The sequence below is a fragment of the Herpailurus yagouaroundi genome, unplaced genomic scaffold, assembly GCF_014898765.1.
Source record: "Herpailurus yagouaroundi ecotype Mexico unplaced genomic scaffold, PumYag 196, whole genome shotgun sequence".
Classification (NCBI taxonomy): domain Eukaryota; kingdom Metazoa; phylum Chordata; class Mammalia; order Carnivora; family Felidae; genus Herpailurus; species Herpailurus yagouaroundi.
This window is the reverse complement of record NW_024412427.1, coordinates 25950935-25971872: the sequence shown is the minus strand read 5'-3', so window position 1 is coordinate 25971872 and position 20938 is coordinate 25950935. Positions and strand designations below refer to the sequence as shown.

Sequence of the window (20938 nt, the reverse complement as noted above, 5' to 3'; positions counted from 1 at the left end):
TTTAAATTAAAAAAATAATAAAGTATCGTTGCTTAAAAGGATGAGTTCTTAATTTGGAAAACACAGCTATTCAGAAAAATGACTTGCCTGAGGGTTTCAAACAATTAAAGTTTGACAGATACTTCAAGCAGATATTATTTTTTTTCAATATATGAAATTTATTGTCAAATTGGTTTCCATACAACACTCAGTGCTCATCCCAAAAGGTGCCCTCCGCAATACCCATCACCCACCCTCCCCCACCCTCCCCCCCTCCCCTCCCTCCCACCCCCATCAACCCTCAGTTTGTTCTCAGTTGTTAAGAGTCTCTTATGCTTTGGCTCTCTTCCACTCTAACCTCTTTTTATTTTCTTTCCTTCCCCTCCCCCATGGGTTTCTGTTAAGTTTCTCAGGATCCACATAAGAGTGAAAACATAGGGTATTTGTCTTTCTCTGTGTGGCTTATTTCACTTAGCACAACACTCTCCAGTTCCATCCACGTTGCTACAAAGGGCCATATTTCATTCTTTCTCATTGCCACGTAGTACTCCATCGTGTATATAAACCACAATTTCTTTATCCATTCATCGGTTGATGGACATTTAGGCTCTTTCCATAATTCGGCTATTGTTGAGAGTGCTGCTATAAACATTGGGGTACAAGTGCCCCTATGCATCAGTACTCCTGTATCCCTTGGGTAAATTCCTAGCAGTGCTATTGCTGGGTCACAGGGTAGGTTTATTTTTAATTTTTTGAGGAACCTCCACTCAAGCAGATATTAAAATTAACTTTACTACTGTCACTCATGCTAAACAGTTAAGTGTCCTCAATTAGATGTTAATTTTTCTTTTATTTTTTTAAAAAGCGGTCTCATCTTTGAGATAGCCCAGCATAGACTCCTCCCCAGCCCCACCTCACAATCCATGTATCTGCAATTGGCATGAAAGAAACAGGTAATGTGCTTGGTAAGAAACTTCAAATTTTACAGAAAAATATAAAAATGCAAAGTACAAGTCTCCTTCCTAACTTCTGCTCACTTCCTGCACCCGACAGACATCCAAACATGACAGATACAGACACACCTAGTTTCTCAGCAATAACCACAATTTTGTATGCATTCTTCAAAAACAAATATTAAGGCATATAAACACATGTTCTTTAGGAAACACAGTCACCACAATCAGCATGGAATTTATCTGTTCCTCGGTCATCAGTCTATACTTTTAACACATAGGGGTTTTTATTTTTGTTCTTTTCTCCCTTCAAATTCTGAAAATTAAGCTTAAAAAAACTTCCCCCAATTCTACTTCCCACATATTCTTTTCCTTTGTGTTAAAAATAAAACAGAAAGCTGAAAAGAGTATCCCAATTTCTAATACTGATAGATTTCCTACCTGAAGGTAGCAAGAATTGGAATTTCTTTTTCTCTTACAAAACTTCGGTTTGTAACTGTAACTTAAGTTTTTCAAAGGATACATTTTCCATATAATTCAATTCAAAATATAACTGAATATCTATGTGCAAAGTACCAAGCTGTGGACAAGGCAGACACAGCCCATACCCAGAAGAGCTTGGTGCCAGTGTGGTAGAGGGAGAGAAGACCCAGGAGGCAAACACCGTAATAACTTACCTAACGCTGAAGAGGAGGCGGCTGGGGTGGTGCCTGGTTAAACGAAAAGGACAGCAAATGGCTCTCAACTGATGGTGATGCAGACTCAGCACTTTTTTCTCTTTCTTTCTTTTTTTTTTTTAGTATGGTGAGTTTTGTGCCTCATCCATGTGAACTGACACAGACCTGTTTCTGCTGGGTTTATTTCAACATAAATGATAAATAAACAACCAAGTGCCACCACCTGGCATTTCACAGTGAGGATGAAGTTTTAACACACCTGCTCAGCTGTTCCACAGCACTACATCCTATCTCAAGTTGGAGGAATGGAAGTCGGTACTATTTTATTTTTATTTTATATTATTTATTCTTATTTTATTTTTAAAAAATTTATTGGAAGTAGGCTCCATGCCCAGCAGACACTTAACTGACTCAGCTATCCAGGCGCCCCGGCACACTCTTGTTTGCTTCCCAGCCTCCTCCCTGATTCCTCATCACCACCTTCTTCACCCTATTTTAAGCCATCTGACCTTGACTACTTCCAAATGATTTTGATCACTTCTAGATGACAATGGGACAGTGGACCTGGATTAGAATAATAGTGCCAAAGGCCTTAAATGACAAAGGAAAGGCAAACAACAAACAGCACTTTTCATCACTGTGCAGCTCCTTTCACGTGGGATCTTACCTCTGTAATTGTTTAAAACATTCTCTTCCTACCTAAGGTAGGATGGGGGTGTAAAACCCTGGGGGTCCTACCAAGACCATAAAGGTGAAAAAGAAATGATTAGAATTCAGATGCTAAAAAAAAAAAAAAAAAAAAAAAAAAAAATGAGGAAAGATTCAATAAAGAGCCACACTTTTCTAAAGTACAATACTACATAATAGCTCTGGAGAGAGATATAATTCCATGCTGTCTGCACAACAAAGATGACAGCGTGACAAATAATTTTGGCTTAAGTCTCTTAGAACAGTCATTTATAAGAACTGTTTTCATTCCAAATAAGCCAGGACTCTAGCAAATCTACCAACCTGTCCTTCCTCTCATCTCCATGGCTATGGCCCTCTCATGGAAAAAAACAAAAGGTCAGAAGGAGAAAAAGGTACAAAATGTCAGCATGGGCAATATTTTTCCATCAAGTCAGGCATTTCTATATGTGAACAGATTTGTGGACTTTTCAGAGAAATACCTTCTTGCTTTTGGGCTGAATCTGCAAATAAGGCACTCAAATCACTAGGTAACAGTATCCGTATGAAAACAGAAACCAGGTAAAACTGAAATGGTTACTACATGTAGATGTAGCATGAGGTTATTCTAATTACTAGAAGTCTGACAGTACATCACTTATAGACTGCTTTCCCCTGTACCCCCCAGAGAGAGCATGAGCGGGGAGAGGGGCAGAGGGAGAGAGAAACAGAATCTTAAGTAGGCTCCAACACCCAGTGTGGAACCTACGTGGGGCTCAATCTCATGCCTGTGAGATCATGACCTGAGCCAAAATCGAGAGGCAGACAATTCACTGACTGAGCCACCCAGGCACCCCACTTATAGACTTCCTGCTGCAAAACGTAGTAATTTTAGACGTGAAAATTATCCATCTCTGATGAAAATTGTGGACTACATTAACACTGGATAAAATATTTATTGTGATTTTTTCTCCTGTGACATAAGATTATTTATTTTTCCCAGCTCTCCAAATGACACAGTTGCTGAACCTCTTTCAGCTGGTTGGGCCTGAAAATAATGAAAGATTAAAGACATTAGAAATAGATAAATACAGAGCTCTAAATTAAATCCCTTAATGCCATCATGTATTTTTTTAAATCCCCCACCCTCTGTAAATAAAAAATTGAAACTAAATAGAAACATGAACCCACTAAGAAAAGTGATTTATCTTAATAACATTACCTGCGAATCATGGTATTTCCATCCTATCATGTAATAGATTTGATACGTGGCAGGTACTGAACCATCCTCATTTCCGTACATTTCTATAAAGACAAATAATATTAAAATCTGAAAAAATGGAAGTAGGAAAAGAAAATCTGCTCAATGAAAGGTCGTGTCCTTCAAAGAGAAATGGATACTGGGATACTGGGAAGATGCTGAAAATGCTTCATGTGAAAAATCCTCAACACTGAGAAGCTGACAGTTATGAACACAGTAAGGGCTGTTTGGAAAAAGGATATGGAACTACAGGATCTGTGTTCTGAAAGGAAGGACGAGAAATCTGATGAGGCCTTTACAGGAAAGGAAAAAGCCCTGGCAACTCGAAGGGGCAAACATGGCAGGGCATGGGTTCCCCAGTGAGGCACGGGGGGAAAGGACGCTCAGCTCCCTTACCTCCATACACCGCTGCAGCCGCCAGCATCGTGTCTCGGTGCAGCAGGGCTTTTCTATTCCAAGCACAGTTACTCTCACCCATACCTAAAAATACACTACAGACAGTTTTAGATAATACCGCCAAAAGCATGAGCCACTCACAACACACATTTAACCTCTTCTCACCCAACACCATACCCATCCCCATTCTCTAAAACAGACTATAGCTAGGCTTCTTAGTGACTCTAAGGCCAAACAAAGTACTTGAAGCTTATGGATAGTAAAACCAGTGAAGAAGTCAACTTTCAGGAGGAAGGCCCCATAAGCATGCTTTACTTGCCAGCAGTGGTCTAAAAGCGGGCCAGCTGGGCAAGAGTAAGGCAACTGGCCCTCCATGTGAGTCACCAGGAATTGGCAAGTACGTATTCAAAGATGCCACATTTTATGCCCCTTTTAGCTGCTCTTCAGAGGAGGACAGGGCACTGACTGCTACAATGGCTCACTCCTTCTAAGCCACAGATGTCTGCCTGACCATGAAACTTGGGAGAGGGCTTTGAGACTCATTAGATAGTACTAGAACTACGAGGTGTAGGAAAAACTTATGTGCATTCTTTTCAGGGTCACTTTTCTTAATGTTTCAAAATTTAGATTTCTTTCCTTCAAGTTGATAGCTAAAAGCTAGGATTAATATTCTTGCACTGTTCATTAACAATTAATGCTGTATATTTGATTTTTTTATGCACATATTTAAACAAAATTAATTTGAAAGGCCACATTTTAAACTAGTCCACAAAATCAACACAAATTTCAAAAGTAAAAATCCTTCATGTTTATTTTCTATATACTATGCAATCACAAATCAGTTCTTACTTTTGTTTTTCTACTTTCACAAAAATAAAACAATAAAATTCCCAATATCAGTTATTTTTAAAGGTTAAAAATAATAATAATCTTCCAAGTTTTCAATGGCCTTATTAAAAACAATCAACATATCAGCTGTAATAAATGAACCTTTTTCTTCTCTCCAATCCCAAAAGGTTCCTACTATTTCTTAAAGTAATGAATCTCTGATACTAAAAGCAATGTCCAGTGTCCTGTCAGTACAACAGCCCCAATTCGTGAAGAAGAACATACAAACTAACAGATTAATCATCATGAAGCAAAAAGTGGATGTTACTCCGTCACAAAGCAGCTAGAAGATCTTAGACCAATTGCTTTGGGTCTTCAAGGTGGCCATTGTAGATGATCTCTTTTTTTTTTTTTTTTTTTTTCCCCCAACGTTTATTTATTTTTGGGACAGAGAGAGACAGAGCACGAACGGGGGAAGGGCAGAGAGAGAGGGAGACACAGAATCGAAACAGGCTCCAGGCTCTGAGCCATCAGCCCAGAGCCTGACGCGGGGCTCGAACTCACGGACTGCAAGATCGTGACCTGGCTGAAGTCGGACGCTTAACCGACTGCGCCACCCAGGCGCCCCTTTTGTAGATGATCTCTAAAGGCTTCTAGGGCTAACATCATAGACCCATTACATAATCTAATTTAAAAACATTCTCACATTGTATCAGCCAGATCAAGTGACCAGAGGTAAACTGTGAGATGGACTGGGAGGGTCTATTGCTGCTGATGGCTGTGCTGCTTTCACTTCTGTTCACCTTCCCAGTGCTGTGACTTACACATTATATGTAGGCAATGCCAGTGGAAATCAGGTTTATTCAATGCAAATACTTAATATACTACAACGGAGGGGCCAAGGAAGGAGAAAAATACTTAATATGCTAGAAATCCTAAAATGCCTTCTAAATAATTGGTATTACAGACACTAACATTATTATGCACAATGTTCTGATATGGAAATTCAAGAGTACTACTGCATAACATAGCAACTCTGCTTCCAGGGCAGCGCCCCCTGCCTCACGAGACAAGTAAACCACCATACCCACCTTCCTTTCTCCTAGAGGAAGCAGTTCAGTGATGCAGGCAGAAAGTCTAGACTGTAAGATCATCATCCCAGTTTTGAGCCTTAAGGGATCTCGGGCAAAGTTACTTAACTCTAATTAAACTCAGTTTTATCATCTTGAAAATGGAATGCTAGCACTTCAATGTGTCATGGTAGACCACCTGGGAAACACTTTTAGGGACTTCTGACCAGCTCTGTGCTTTGGGACAACAGAAAATCCAGGAAGCAGGTGTTTAAGACTCTCACAGTGTTTTTAAGGTTAAGTTCAACTGCTTGCATAAAAATCGAATTTTTTATGCTTTAGGAGTATTGTCTTAAAAAACACAACAAAAACTGAACTTACCTTAAAACTACTGTGAAAGCCTCCAAAACTTTTCATGCATTCATCAGCTGATACACAACTTGTTTTGTAAAATTGGGTCAACATTCTGGACTTTTTTCTGTGAATTAATAATAACAGCAGCTTAAATGAGAAATACTACAACCATCAAAAAAATGCAACAATATAAAATACTGAAAACAAATTTGAAGGTAACACCATCTTCCAGTAGGCAAAGCGGCACACCTGGAAGCAGTCACCCAAGCTCCCCACCTCCTCCCTTCATTCCTGGACCACTCTCCTTCCCATCTCAGCTGCCTCTGACCTTTTAAAGGCAGAGTGGTTGAGATTTTGGGATCTGAGGCTGCTACACTGGACTTAAACCCTGGCTCTAGCATTTACAATGTATCACCTGGGGCAAGTTATTTAATTTCTCATGTGTAACAAGAGAGATGAACCATGCTAGCTCTAGTCTTACCTTCCTCATAGAGTATGCCTTATACACAAGGCTGGAGGGTGAGCTTTTTAAATTTTTTAATGTTTATTTATTTTTGAGAGAGAGAAAGAGAGAGAGAGAGAGAGAGAGAGAGAGTGAGTGGGCGAGGGGCAGAGAGAGAGGGGGACAGAGAATCCGAAGCAGTCCCCAGGCGCTGAGCTGTCAGCACAGAGCCCGACATGGGGCTCGAACTCGTGAACTGTGAGATCACAACCTGAGCCGAAGTTGGACGTTTAACCGACTGAGCCACCCAGGCGTCCCTGGAAGATGAGCTTTTTAACACACTGATCTGATGGTCTCTCCTCTGCATGAAATTCTCCCCACACACTACCAGGCTCACCTGATAAAATCTAGAAGCCTCTGGTGGACTATTCTTCATCATTTCCCATCATCTCTCCATTCTACATATTCAAGCAAAACAGAATTACTGTGGAGTTTCTTAATTAGGAAAGTGAAAGAAGTATGTTTTCCTCTTGCATCTCCATTTTACACAGACCATTTCCGTGGCCTGGAAGGCAATGCCCCAAATGCCCAAACCTGCACCCACCCATCCATTCTCCTGGCAAACTCATTTTAGCTTAGTTCCTGTCTCTTCTACAAAAGTACCCCTGACTCCCTAAGCAGATTTAGGGATTCCATTTTTCCATACTTTAAAACACAATGATCTCATTTTATAGTTAAATGCCTAGGTCTGTCTCTCTATCTGTGTGTCTACCAGAGCACAGGCTCCCCGAGATAAGGAACTATGTATTTTCATCACTGACTCAATAGCTGGCACATGGTAGATGTTCAGTAAATGGTAAGTGAATGAATATAATATCAACCAGCTAACGTTCATATCTACTTTGTTAAATATCACTTTTACAAGTTATCTTTGGATAATACTTCTTAATCCTCCTAAGGATAAGAGACTCAAAGATTAAAATATACGATTTATGTACAAGACTGTACAGCAAAAATTAAAGCAGCACTGGCAAAAGCCTCTTAAGGTAAATATTAGGCAAGAGGTCCTCAAAATATATGACCTATTTAAAACTCTGGGGGGAAGCAGTGACTATCAACTGGGTAGCAGCATCGGGCAACCTTCTGAGAGGGCTGGAAATGTTCTAGTCCTTGTCTGGATAGTGAATAAAAATATGAGTAACTATACAGTTGAGATGAGAGCATTTTACTATGCTAGATTTAATGGAAAAAAAATGCACGCAGATCAAGTAGGCAGTATTGGACTTTGGATTCCAGATCCCGTGTGACCACAGACAAGATACTTAACTTCACAATGTCTCCATTTGCCAATCTGTAAAATTAGGATATCAGAAAACCTCACAGAACCGCACCCAGCACAGAGTAACTTCTGTATTTTTAAATCAGTGGGCAGTAACCTTTTCCAACTGATACATCTAATTTCTAGTCTCTCTTGCTTCTCTCTTAAAATGAATCGTGAGCACAGTATTTATTATACAGCAGAATAAAAGTAAATGCTGCATTTGAGAAATATTTTTATCATTAGAGTCTGAATGATACATCATCAGCCCACCACCAACACTCAAGCCTTTGAGATGAAGGAGCCCCATGATTACATCATGGGGAGCCAAGTGCTTGGGGCAGTGCTTGGGAGGGGATGTGTGATTTATACTGGTCCCCTGTCATCTTAGGCATGCATGCTATAGGCTACCAATCCCTGTATTAAATTATAATGAATGAAGAGTGACTCTAATAGTAAGTTTTCGGCTACATATCTTTCCCTTTGTAAAGCCATCAGAAGTCCCATTCCCAGAGGAGGCTGGATGATGGGTAAAATGAACTGTGTTACAAATGGGTAGACAAAAGCAGTAGTAGAGTCAGGTAAGAGAGTGCCAGAGCAAGAGTCTGGCATCTAATTCTGCCACTAACAGACAAGTGTCCCCTTGGGACTAATATTCCTCACTTATAATCTAGGGATACACTAGTTAGCAGAGGACTACTGAGAGAACTGCAACAACATGTCAGAACAACTATAAATCTGTAAACAATTGCAAGCTACTTATCCTTACAATTCTCCTGCTTAAATCATCTTCTCATTTTTCAGGACTGGATTAAAGTGCCCGTAGGTAAGCAGAGTTCTGGTTTCAAAGATTAAAAGTTTTTAATTGCTTTAGCTTCTCTCATTCATCAAAACTGCCTATGCCAATTGTGTAATAAAAAGCCAAAGCTCACAATTTCTTAGGCAAGTTGAAGCTTTCCTTGGAGAAAAGCAGTTTTCCAGAAGCACCCTCAGTGGCAGATATGTATGTCTACCTACCTTATCTATTTCGGGATGCAGAGATAGGGTTTGTATCCTTGTTGCTCCTCAAAGCCTCCTCCAGGCCATTACCCCTCTAACTTGTTAAAAACCGTTGCCCTGCTGAGACCCGCACTATTTAGCCATCCCTCTTTCCCACTTTTGCTTGCTGTCAGATGTCAGACTCCCAGTCCTTCTCCTCAATAATCTGAGGGTTTGGCACCTGGTTCAGCTCCTGTCTGTACCCCAAATCCTGCCATGACCCTGGGTGACTTCATTGCTAATAATCACCAGTACCATGGTCTTTAAGGTATTTTAGTCCACTCCCCCACTAATGGTTCTCCATTACTCTGCCTCTGCCATCACATCTGTAACATGTCCAGACATGTCCCTTTTCTGTAGTCACTGCACATTAGGTTCCTGAGGGATCAGCATCTGGCTGTGTTCTCTTCTCACTTCATGGCCTCATCCCAGGCAAGTGCTTCAAATACCACCAATTCACAAATGACTCATATTTTAACTAGGCAATTGCCTCCTCTAAACCACATATCCACACACCAACCACCTACTTGACATCTCCTCTTAGATATTTCACAAGCACTTCAAACCCAAAATAGTCACGTGTGAACTTAAGAGGTGTCCCTGCCCATACTTGGTCTTCTACTGTTTCCTCTATCAAGGAAGGGGCACCATCTCTCTGGTTATGTGAGCCAGAAACTCAGCAGTTGTGTTTGAAATAGCTCTCTCCACTCACCCACATGTAATCCATCAGCAAGGACTGTCAAATTTACCTCCTAATTATCTCTAGAATCCATTTACTTCTCTCAATCTCCACTGCTACCACCTTAGTCCAAATCACTATCATTTCTATTTTTTTTAATATTTATTTTGAGGGGGGGAGAGAGAGAGAGAGCACATGTGAGCAGGGGGAGGGGCAGAGAGGAGAGAGACAATCCCAAGCAGACTCCATGCTGTCATCTCACAAACCGTGAGATCATAAACTGAGCCAAAATCAAGAGTCAGACGCATAACTCACTGGGCCACCCAGGCACGTCCACCATCATTTCTTAATAATCTTTATAGCAATGAGTCTCTCTCAACCAGTTTATCTGCCAGTCCATTTTCTTTCAAAATGCAAATCTGGTATCATGACTTCCCTTTACCTCCCTTCCATTAAAATGCCTCACGGGGTGCCTGGGTGGCTTAGTCGGTTAAGCATCCGACTCTTGATCTTGGCTCAGGTCATGATCTCAGGGTTCGTGAGTTCAAGCCCCACGTCAGATTCTGTGCTGACAGCACAGAGTCTGCTTGGGATTCCGTCTCTCCTTGTCTCTGCCCCTCCCCTGCTGTGCTGTCTCTCTCAAAATAAACAAAAAAAAAATTTTTTTTAAATGCCTCAAGGGGCATTTTAAGATAAAGACAAATCATCTCAACAGGGACTGTAAGGCCCCCATTTACTCACCAATTTCATTATTTAATTCTCTTTTCATTCCCTGTACTCTAGCCAAATACCCTTTTAGTACTTGCCATGCTCTTTCTTGCCCCAGAGTCTTTGTACATGCTGTTCTCCCAGCCTGTGACCCACTGCCGTGCCCCTCTCCACCTAGTTAACTCATCTTCATTTTCTTTTTTTTTTTTTTTTAATTTTTTTAATGTTTACTTATTTTTAACAGAGAGAGAGAGAGAGAGACAGAGAGACAGAGCATGAACAGGGGAGGGGCAGAGAGAGAGGGAGACACAGAATCGGAAACAGGCTCCAGGCTCTGAGCTGTCAGCACAGAGCCCGACACGGGGCTCGAACTCACAGACCGCGAGATCATGACCCGAGCCGAAGTCGGACGCTCAACTGACTGAGCCACCCGGGCGCCCCAACTCATCTTCATTTTCTAGAGCACAATCACCACTTCCTCAGACAAGACTTCATTGACTCTCTCAGACAAGCACTTACCCTTTTGACAAATCCCACTGTACACTAACCCAACTACCCGCTTTCTTGTGCCTGGATCCAGGCTGCCAACTGTTGCTGGAGAAAATCACCGATATGCTCTACCAGCCTCAGGTGTATGCTTCAAGAAAGTCCCACCATCATTTTATAGGCAATCATAGCACTCTGCACCCCAATTTGTGGCTCTTACCAGGATTCTAATTTAACATTTATCTTCATGGCAGTTGTGTGATGTCTGCCTCACCCATTTTATTTTATAAGCTCCATGAAGATAGTCTCCTTTCTCCTCACCAATCTATCCCTAGTGGTTAGCCCCTGTGCCCGTCAAGAGTCTCTTCTCGAAATATGACTCTCAAATGGAATCTAAACATTCTTTAAAGTGCCTTACCTTGTAAATCTTCCATCAATTCAAACATCCCAGGATAGTTAACTTGAATTTCATCAGTATCCTATTTAAAAAGAAAAAGGAATATTCATTTGACATATATCACTAAACCCAGATTTAAAAACAGGTCATAGAAATTACCCAGAACAATGTTTCATGGTAAACAGAAACTTTTTTTTACAATATTCTTCACAGATGTCATCTGGTTTATGCTTGTTTTATCAAACGGTCAAATTACAGAATAATCCGTCACTATTCTAAGAGAAATTTTCCTAACACTCCATCAACTGGTTCCAGGTCTCTCCCTGGGAACACAAAAAAAGTCTGTTTTGTATCTGCAAACCATCGCCTTCTTCAAGTTTCTGAAAACTCTTCCAGGACATTGTAATTTTTTAGGGGGAGGGGTTAGTCCTCTGGACAAAATTTATAGATTTATAGATCTTTACACATCCTTACTGCATTGCTCTATACGTAGTCAATATCAATCTCCTAAAATGTGGCACCAGAATCAAGCCAAATAGGGTCATCTCTCAAGATGTCTTGAATCTATCTACCTCTAGCAATGCAGTCATACTGCAATGGCTCACTTGAATGTCAGGCACACCACTGACACCAAGTTTATTTCTCAAATGGACTTCTGGGACATTACGTCCCATTCTTTCTGAAGCTTGATACACAAGTTTACTACTGACTGGTACAGTGGCAGAGAGTACTGATGTTCCCCAAATGTCCGGTGCTCCTTGATACTTCCCAGACCCTGAAAGACATTTTTTTCTGGTCAAAGAAGAGAGCAAGGTAGTAGAGAACTAATGATCCTTTTCCAAGCCATCCCTTTTGCTGTGGTAACCTCAGAAGATGCAAGAGCCAGATGGCACAACCATGGGATAGAGATGGGCTGCCCAATCAGCACAGGGCTGTACTGTGTTAAAAATCTGTGTAAGCATGAAGGTATAGGAGTTTGTCTGTATTGGGAATTAGCCCCCAAATACAGGACTCATACTTTTTTTTTTTCCCCAAGTTTAGTATCATAACTCAGCATATATCTCAAACTTCAACTTATTTGCACTAATCACTTTGGAGTGTCATTTTTTGTGTTTTGTCATTCTATTTAATGTGTTAATTATTCCTGCCAATTTTGGACTTTCACATTACACAGAATTAAGTACACAGCCCAAAAGAACACTTATCAAAAACATCCACTCTAATTCCCAGAGAAATGCAAAACAAAAGAACATTTTTTTTTAACCTCAGAAATAGAAAACAAAGTACAAGCAAGGGTTCACATATACTGTTGATGGGGCATATAAATTGATGTTACTTTTAGAGAATCATTTGACCCTATCTGTCAAAATTTCAATGTACAGATCTCTGACCCAGCAATTCCATTGCCAGAAAATAACCTGGAGATATGCCAAGATTATGTGAAAGGATATTCACTGCAGCATTGTTTGAAATAGCAACAAAACAAAAAACTAACTGGAAACAATCTAAATGTCTATCAATAGAGAACTAGCTATATAAATTGTATCTATTTGATGAAATACTATACAGCTGGTAAAAAAAAGCGGTAGATACGGTGGATACGTGTAGGGGGAGAGCTCGTAAGATACACTATTGACTAAAAAACCTCAAAGAGTGCTTATACGAAAAAAAGCAACAGAGTGTATATTTTATTTTTTTTTAATGTTTATTTATTTTTGAGAAAGAAAGGGCGAGTAGGGGAGAGGCAGAGAGAGAGGGGGAGACACAGAATCTGAAGTACACTCCAGGCTCTGAGCTGTTAGCACAGAGCCCGACGCAGGGCTTGAACTCAAAAAACTGTGAGATCATGACCTGACCTAAAGCCGGACGCTTAACCAAATGAGCCACCCAGGTGCCCCAACAGGGTGTACATATGGTTGTATATGTAGGTTTAAATGACATAATTGTATTGTGGCCTATGATGAAAAATTGTTCTGAAAGTGTATACAAGACAACAAAAATCATCTTTGGGGTGAGTGACCAAGTATCTGAAGTCAGGAAAAGGAGACTTCTCTCCACGTTAGACCTGCTGTGTTTATCTCATTCTCTTTATCTATACATTTTTTTACTTCCTTTTTCTTGCTAACATATGCATGATCATGTTGTATGTGCACTTTTTAATAACACCATCTCTGGGTAGTCAATTTCTTCTCTATCTTTTTCTACATTTAGAAACTATTTTATGAGATCATAAGATTAAAAAAAAAATTCCTTCCAGCGTGATACCTAGCCATTAAGCAATATCCTTTGAAAACAATCTTTCAATGAAACTAAAAGCATTATCTCCATCTCCATCAAAAGAATACAATAGCTTTGTCAAAGTCCTTATTCAAATTAAGATGGACCATATCTGTAGTTTTCTCCTAATATATTATTATAATATATTAAACTGGCAACTCTAAAAGGAAATGAGCCTCATTCAGAATGTCAACTAACTCTGAAAATAATTCACTAAGAAAGTCATATAAAGGTAAACAGGCAATACTGATTTAACTTGAAAATAAAAATCCATCACAGTGTAAAAATAATATGCCTAATGTTGTATGCAATATAAAACTGTGTAGCTGATTATATATAAAAGCTTTGGGGATGGGATTTTTAGAAAATGAATTATGATATAATGTTAATACAGCACATTAGAGACGGTGTATGTTTCTCAAGGAACAAATTTGGATAGATTTATTATTAAATCAGCAACTCTCTTAATTTTATAAACCATAAAGAAGATTCCACACCAGTATTTTGTATTATCTTAGTGTTTGAATTATTCAGCTCATTTTTCAGAGAAGAATATAGAGGGTATTTCCATAATAGATTTCACAATTAACAGAAGTGTAGGATTTTAAATGCTTTAATGTTAGGTTAAACATTTCTGGTAGAAATCTTTCTAAAATACACAATCTACTTTACAACCATACAAAACCACAAGGCAGCACACTTTTGGGGGCCCACAAAGTCAGAATTATTCTTAAAATAATACTAAGATGCTATTTGGCTTTTTCACCTCTCAGCCTCTCACGAGTACAACAGATTCTTCATAGGTTACATGATATGTGATATTCTAATAGACAGTCTCATGACTGCAGAAGGAGACATGAGAATCTAGTGCTCTTTCATCATGCCATACGTTAAAGAAATTTGTAAAAATGAAAAGCAATGATATTCTTCTAATTTATTTTCTTTGGGAAAATAGTTTCTTTCTCCCCCAACAAAACACAAGTTATTTATGATAACATATAATAGGCAGACTATTGTTAGTTTTAAACATATTATTAAATACCAAAATTCAGTTTCCATTTCTAATATGGTTAATATTGATAGATATAACCCACATAACAAAAACTCTCTAAGGTCCTCAATAATTTTAAGTGTGTAGCGAGGTCCTAGGCCCAAAATTTTGAAAACTGTTACTCTCAGGAGAGAGCTAAGATTTGGGAGATTAAGGGCAAATGACAGACTATCACTTTATCTGTACAGTTTAATGTTTAAAATGTATGTATTACTACTTATATAATTAAAAAATATACAGTGATCCCTCTATGTACAATTGCCAGTGTTTGCTTTAATTACAAAGCAGAACCCTCACATGAGGCAGAGCTATCCCATTTCCAGCTGCCAACATCTCAGAATGCAGTATCTTCTGACTCAGGCCATTAACATTTTACATAAGACACAGCTGTACAGCTGTGAAATCCTGAAAGTTGCTGTCATTTCCTAATGTACTGTCTCTTCCCTTCCCTTGAAGAGCCTTTCCAACTTCAGAGACCCTACTGGTCTAATGCCCCATGCTTTCTACCAAAACAAGGAAGGACAGGGCAATCTATTTCTCGTTGGTTGATTTTATGAAAAATATTCACATTAAATCTCCTTAAACAGTTATTTCAATCTTAAATCTATCATCAATGAGAAATCTTTGTCAAGAAATTCCTATTTCCTCCAGGAAAGAGATGTGTCTAGACCTGAGCAGTTAGGAAAATCATAACAAGTGTACTCAACCGATATCTGGAGGCAGCAATGACATCCTTTAGAATGACTCTGCTAATGAAAGGATCTGGAAGGGGGCAACCACTGTCTTTCCACATGACTCCTAGTTGGAAGCCTAGGATGGCAAAGTGCAAGGAGTATGGGTGGGGAGACAGGAAGGCAGGAGCAAATATTTACTTAGCATCTACTATGGTCAAGGCACTTCACACCCTTTATCTTAATACTAACATCCAACCTCAGGTGAGAAACATTTGAATTTTTAAAAAAATAATGAATGTTCAGAGACGTGAAGTAACCCCCCACCCCGATTCCCCTACCTAGTAACAGGGCAAAGTAAGGAACCAAATTATAACTGTCAGACACCAATGCCCTGTAGCATCACTGTACTGTGCTGACTCCATATTTCTTCTAACAGCCTACAGGTCCTCTTTCCAGATCTCTCCAGCCCTAATGGAGTGCAGCCCCCTTTCCTACATTCTCTACCCTGGATCATGAATAAAGATACCTTCATTTCTGCCTTGTGTGGCACTATTTCAGTTGAGGGCTAGTGGGAGATGCAACACTGTAAGTGCTCCTGTACCTCCCCTTTTCCCAATCACCTAAAATGTTCCCTCATATTACACGTTACTCTAGATCTGAAGATTCTAATGCACTGGAATAACAGGTCTTAGAAAATAACCTCCTTGTTAACTGAGGTTCGGGTTTTTTTGAGCTATTTTATTTATTCAGGTAACAAGTACTAAAAATTTTATGTTTGTACCTGTGTCAGTCAAGATATGTTTATATAAACTAAATTTAAAAAGAGAAAAAAATGCCAAAACCTTTCCATAATACCATCAATACCTATAATTTTCTATCTTTAAGATGAGAAGTTCTTTCTGAACTGTGTGATTAATGGGTTAATGAGAATTAATCAACTCTCTTGATAGTTACCACAGTCAGTGTATTAAAGCCAGCTCTCCCAAGCAGATGTCCTAGGTCATTGACAGCAGTGAAAGGAGAAACATGTGGAGAAAATCCTCCTTCCCTTTCTGTTTCTGCTAACTGTAACGAACACCGAAGTTCATAGAGTGTGTCGCCTCCAAACATTGCACCAATAAACACTCCATCTGGTTTTAAAACATAATGAATCTGTAATAAACACAAGACAACAAAACTACTCAAAATTTTATACAAAAAATTATTAAAAGGATAAAAATACGTTAAAAGAATAAATACGTGGTGTCTGAATCAATATTTTTACGATTACCATTCTTATTTTGTCAAATAATCAGAAAAGTTAATAAATAATATCTAAGGCATCCAGGTCAGAGAAGCACTGTAGTATAATATTACTGTAAAGATAGACAATAATTTATTGGTAGTATTAATACCTATTGATATTAATAATTAGTTGATAGCATTAATACCTACAAAATATGTTCTATGTTTTCAACTTTTCTAATAGACATATATTACTTTTGTAACTATTTTAAGTTTATTTACTTATTTTCAGAGAGAGAGCACGTGAGTGAGCACACATGTGGGAGAGGAACAGAAAGAGAAGGGGAGAATCCTAAGCAGGCTCAGTGCTGTCAGTACAGAGCCTGACTCAGGGTCGGTTCCACAAACTGTAAGATCATGACCTGAGACGAAATCAAGAGTTGGATACTTAACCGACTGAACCACTCAGGCACCCCACAGTTACTTTTATAATCAGAAAAATACTGAAAGAAAAAAAGTTTAAAGTGCAATAGATTGCAAAAATCACAAACCTCTATCTGTGCCCTTTAAATGTCACTTTGTAACAACTCCCATCAAAAGACAAAGTCTATTTCCCCTCTCCCTGAATCTGGGACAGCCTCATGACTTGCTGTGGCCAAAAGAATGTAGTGCAACTGACAGTGTGCCAGTGTCACACCAAGGTCTGAGATGGCCTTACAGGATTCCCTGTGCTGCCACCATGTCATAAACAAGCCTGAATGAGCTAGCCTGGTAAGGGATAAGAGATAGGAGGAGCAGATCTCAGTCAGGCATTCCAGCTATGGCCATTCTTGACCAGCCAGCTTCAGGACAATCTAGCAGCTGATCACAGACACATGCGTAAGCCTGGCCAGACCCAGAAGTATTTCCTAACTAAGGCCAATCCAAATTCCCAGCCCACCAGAACATGAACTAAGTAAACTGTTGTTTTAAACCACTAAGTTGGAATAGCCTATTATGCAAAAAAGCTAATTTAAACAGAAAGTTTTATGATTCACAACATTAACCTAGTCAAATATTAGTTTCCTGTAATGAGAAGTAACTAACTCATTTTCCAGCTTTGAAACAAAAACAACTTTTAATTGATAACTTAAGCAAAACAGTGGTTGGAATGGATTCCAGAACCACAAATGTTTACTCACTGACTCTTAGAATTACCATCCATAAATAGATTTGACTCTATTCTCAACAATGAGGAACATTACAGGAAAGGGTTGATTCTGAAGTAAACCCAAAAATCACAGTAGGCTCTGCTAATCAAAGTACCCATCTTAAATTTATATTTAATATATCATGAAACAATTACAAAACAGTATACAAGTAAACCAACTGTAAAATCTTTGCTTTCTTACCCTCTGCCCCTTTGGTGTTGCTTCCTTCTCTTGTCGCCTAGCAAGTATCAAAGATTCCCTCCTCAGCTCCCTGCAGCTTCTCTCTACTTCAGAGGGCTTATCAATTCCCATGGATTTCACAAGGATGACTTCCCAATCACTATCTTTAGACTGGACATCTTCCCAGAAATGTGCTAAACTCATTTTCATCTGCCTGTGCCATGGACATGTGTCTCTTGGCACTCACCCTCCCAACACAACCAACAAATACATAACACTTATTCTCAAACCCACTCCCCTCTCCAACTGCCTATTTCTGTCAATTACTATTTTCTATTCTCTTTATCTGATCATTACCAATCCTTCCCCTACTTTTACTAATCATTTTCCCAGGCATCCAGATTCAAAATTTTAAGGTTGGATCTTCAGATACAACCAGCCAGATAGTTGACTCCTCCTTTACAGGAGTCCCAAATAGTCTCTATTCCTGTTAATTCCTGCTACTGCCACCTAGCTTTAGTTTCTCTCATGCCTGGATGACAGAAGAAGCCTCTTTAATTGAACCAACTTCTGGCATCAGTTTTCCAACTAGCAAAATGAAAACATCTTACAGAGTTATTTATTTAACACATATAAAACAAGGTACAGTGACTGGCAAACAGTATGTGCTTACGATATGGAAGTTATCCTGCCCATCAGCCTTTTAATTATGTTACTTTCCTCTTCAAAATTCTCCAGTGGCTCTGAACTGCATAAGGAATGAACTCTAAATTCCTTAATCTGTTACCCAAGTCTTCCTAAATTTGGTCCCAACATACCTCATTTCCCAGTACTAAACTAATCTCCAAAAAGGCTCCCTCTCTGTCCTTTCATCCTCATGAGGCTGTTCTACCTCCCCCCATCCTGTGATTCTGCCTTCCCACCCCAAATCTGACCTATGCTCCAAGGCCCTGCTCAAGTAAGTCCCTCTTCCTGAAACTTTCCTCGGCTACTCCATGGCCCAGTGATTTCCCTCCTCTGAACACAATGCTCTTTACTCACCAGTTCACTGATAAATGCCAAGCAACAAATGTACCTCACACTATCTAAGTGTAAGGTGTAGGGAAGATATAAATAAAAACAAATAGGTTCCTACCCACAGAAAAAACTTACAGACAATTAAAAGGAACCCACACAGAAAATGTCTTATATCAATGTGATGTCAATACTATTCAGTTATTTTGGACAATATATAAGCTTTTGTAAATATTTAAAACATTTCATAATTAGATTCATTGAATTCCTAGGCAGGGGGGAGTCACCCAATGTACTTCTTCATTTCATCTCATCTCATCTCATCTCATCTCATCTCATCTCATCTCATTTCATTCTATTCTGAGAGACAGCATGAGCAGGGGAGAGGGGAGAGAGAGAGAGAGACAGAGAGACAGAGAGAGAGAGACAGAGAGAATCCCAAGCAGGCTCTGCGCTGTCAGCCCAGAGCCCGACATGGGGCTTGATTTCACGAACGGCAAGATCACAACCTAAGCAGAAATCAAAAGTCAGATGCTGAACCGACTGAGACACCCAGGTGCTCACGCAATGTACTTCTCAATATGCCAAAGGGCATCAGGTGTATTTGGCCCATAGAAGATAATAAATACTTGATTTACTTTCATTTCCAATCATCAGAAGTATAAAATGGAAAACATCTGGAAGTTTCTAGTAAAAACAGAAATATTTAGAAGTTTCTAATAATAACACAGCCTATTGGAGTCAACATTAAGTTTCTTACCTGTTCGGGGCGCCTGGGTGGCGCAGTCGGTTAAGCGTCTGACTTCAGCCAGGTCACGATCTCGCGGTCCGTGAGTTCGAGCCCCGCATCGGGCTCTGGGCTGATGGCTCAGAGCCTGGAGCCTGTTTCCGATTCTGTGTCTCCCTCTCTCTCTGCCCCTCCCCCGTTCATGCTCTGTCTCTCTCTGTCCCAAAAATAAATAAACGTTGAAAAAAAAAAAAAAGTTTCTTACCTGTTCAAGTGCTCTAGGAAGGTCATTCACCCAGTGTAAACTAAATATGAAAACATATTTGCTTTAGCTTAATTCATATAATTAGTGTAATTATCACTCATATAAAGAAAAGCCACAACAAAAGGTGTTAATTTTGAAGTCTGAAACTGCATATCAAAATTCACTGATTATTTTCATATAAGTTTTAAAGCAAAGAATATTCCCAGGGGAAAACCTTCCTTCTGTCACACTAGAAAATGTGACAGTACTATAATACTATAAAGTATTTAAAACTTAATTTAGGAAATCTCTTCCATTTTCTTTTGCCTCTATTCACCATCTCCCAGTGTGTGGTGATATGTGGCGGCAAGAATCAGTCTCTGTAGAGTATGGCCACACTGTCTTGACTAAGGTGGTATCCTCTTATGCTGACTTCCAGGATAGCACTGAATGCCCATTTCAAACCATACTGTGTTAAGCTCACATTTATCTTTCATAATGTTGTCTAACAATTATTAGATACTTTAAAAATTAAGAAGGTCATACCATATCATAAGGTCTATCATACTTATGGGGAAACTGAAAGCAATGGAATTAGGCACTTGCAAACAGCAAGCAGAGGAGCTAAAACTCACATTCAGACTCCCTGCCCAGGGCTGTTTTCCTTAGACCAACATTCTCTGTAATATTTTTCATTTCATGATAGAATGCAAATACTTTTCTAAATTTGTTTAGCATATCTTAAGAAGCAGGGAAGAGATTATAAACTCACTGAAGAAAACAGTAAGAGTGCATGCAACTCTCCCAATTTGTTTCGGGCTGAGAGATTCCTGGGACATAAGCCTTTCCAGTGTTAACACTGGCAAAGTCTTGGGTGACTGGTCACCCTAAAAACAGCTATCAAAAGGGCTGTGCTGACATGAAGAGCATGTTGAATCTTTGAAAGAAAATATGACTATAAAACAAGACAGGGGAAGTAAGAATATTTTATTTTGGGGGCACCCGGCTGGCTCAGTTGGTGGAGCATCTGTGAGTTCAAGCCCCCCAGTAGGTACAGAGATTACTGAAAAAAAAAAAAAAAAAAAAAAAAAAAAAAAAAAAAAAA

General features: G+C 39.3%; 1 protein-coding gene across 11 annotated transcripts in view; it reads right to left on the bottom strand.

Moving 5' to 3' along the window:
• Positions 1–3207: 3207 nt before the first annotated feature.
• Positions 3208–20938, bottom strand: part of NDUFAF5 (NADH:ubiquinone oxidoreductase complex assembly factor 5) — a 26253-nt gene continuing 8522 nt past the window's right edge. For 4 of the 11 annotated variants that reach the window (XM_040447726.1, XM_040447731.1, XM_040447733.1 and 1 more), the window contains 6 exons: positions 19855–19894; positions 16209–16406; positions 11274–11334; positions 3933–4016; positions 3498–3580; positions 3208–3323 (listed from right to left, as the gene is read on the bottom strand). In XM_040447726.1, coding sequence (XP_040303660.1) covers positions 3231–3323; positions 3498–3580; positions 3933–4016; positions 11274–11334; positions 16209–16406; positions 19855–19894 — 559 coding nt within the window. In that variant the 3' untranslated portion in view covers positions 3208–3230. Of the gene's footprint in view, positions 3324–3497; positions 3581–3932; positions 4028–6211; positions 6309–7023; positions 7085–11273; positions 11335–16208; positions 16407–19854; positions 19895–20938 lie in introns of those variants that run through there. The other 7 variants (XM_040447735.1, XR_005782145.1, XM_040447728.1 and 4 more) reach the window with 7 other exon arrangements.